This window comes from Pichia membranifaciens (genome assembly GCF_001661235.1).
Source record: "Pichia membranifaciens NRRL Y-2026 unplaced genomic scaffold PICMEscaffold_1, whole genome shotgun sequence".
NCBI classification, from domain to species: domain Eukaryota; kingdom Fungi; phylum Ascomycota; class Pichiomycetes; order Pichiales; family Pichiaceae; genus Pichia; species Pichia membranifaciens.
Window position 1 is genome coordinate 2697334 of NW_017566982.1, and position 626 is coordinate 2697959.

The 626-nt window shown below is 48.1% G+C and overlaps 1 protein-coding gene across 1 annotated transcript; it reads right to left on the bottom strand.

The window, feature by feature from the left end:
* Positions 1 to 5: 5 nt before the first annotated feature.
* PICMEDRAFT_71132 (hypothetical protein) lies at positions 6 to 374 on the bottom strand (the record flags this gene model as incomplete). Its single annotated transcript, XM_019163837.1, has 2 exons — positions 6 to 146; positions 222 to 374. The coding sequence occupies 2 exons, from the start codon at positions 372 to 374 to the stop codon at positions 6 to 8; spliced, it is 294 nt and encodes a 97-aa protein (XP_019020701.1).
* Between the last annotated feature and the right edge of the window lie 252 nt (positions 375 to 626).

The following is a 626-nucleotide window of genomic DNA, read 5'->3' on the forward strand; positions in this document are numbered from 1 at the left end:
AGCGTTTATGGTTTGTCAATCTGCTGCCACCACACGGTGGCACACTGAGCCAAGTGATCCCTCGTCGTGTCTCCTCTGTTATTGACCCATCGGTATCTCCTAGCGATCTTGAATCTTCTTCTGCTGATTCCGTCGCCTCTACTGAACTGGAAGATTCCTTCGCTGGATGTGCTCCCCCGTCTGAAACTCAAGTATTATCGTATAAGGAGTCTCTTGCTCACCTGACTGACAATATAAATCCTGCTGCAAATGAAGCTCAGAAGCTCCCAGACATTTCCACCAATACTTTTGATTACCAGGAATCTGATCGTGCAATTGCTCTTGTTGATCCTCCTTCTGAGAATCCCGCAAGTGTTCCTTCTGACGAAGACCATATCGATGCTTCCTCTGAACCTTATTTTCCGCCCGCCTCTCTTCCGGATTGTGTTCCTGATGCGGTACCTTCCGTGGTTCCAGTGCTTAATCCCCTCCCACGCGTTTCTTCCCAACTATCACTATCATCTGTTGCAAGTGATACCGAGCTTTTAGGCCTTCTTCAAGATGATTCTCCTCCTGATGCTTCGGCCAATCAAGCGATTACAGATTTTTCGCTTGCTCTTGATCTTACTTCCGGCCCAGCCTTAGTC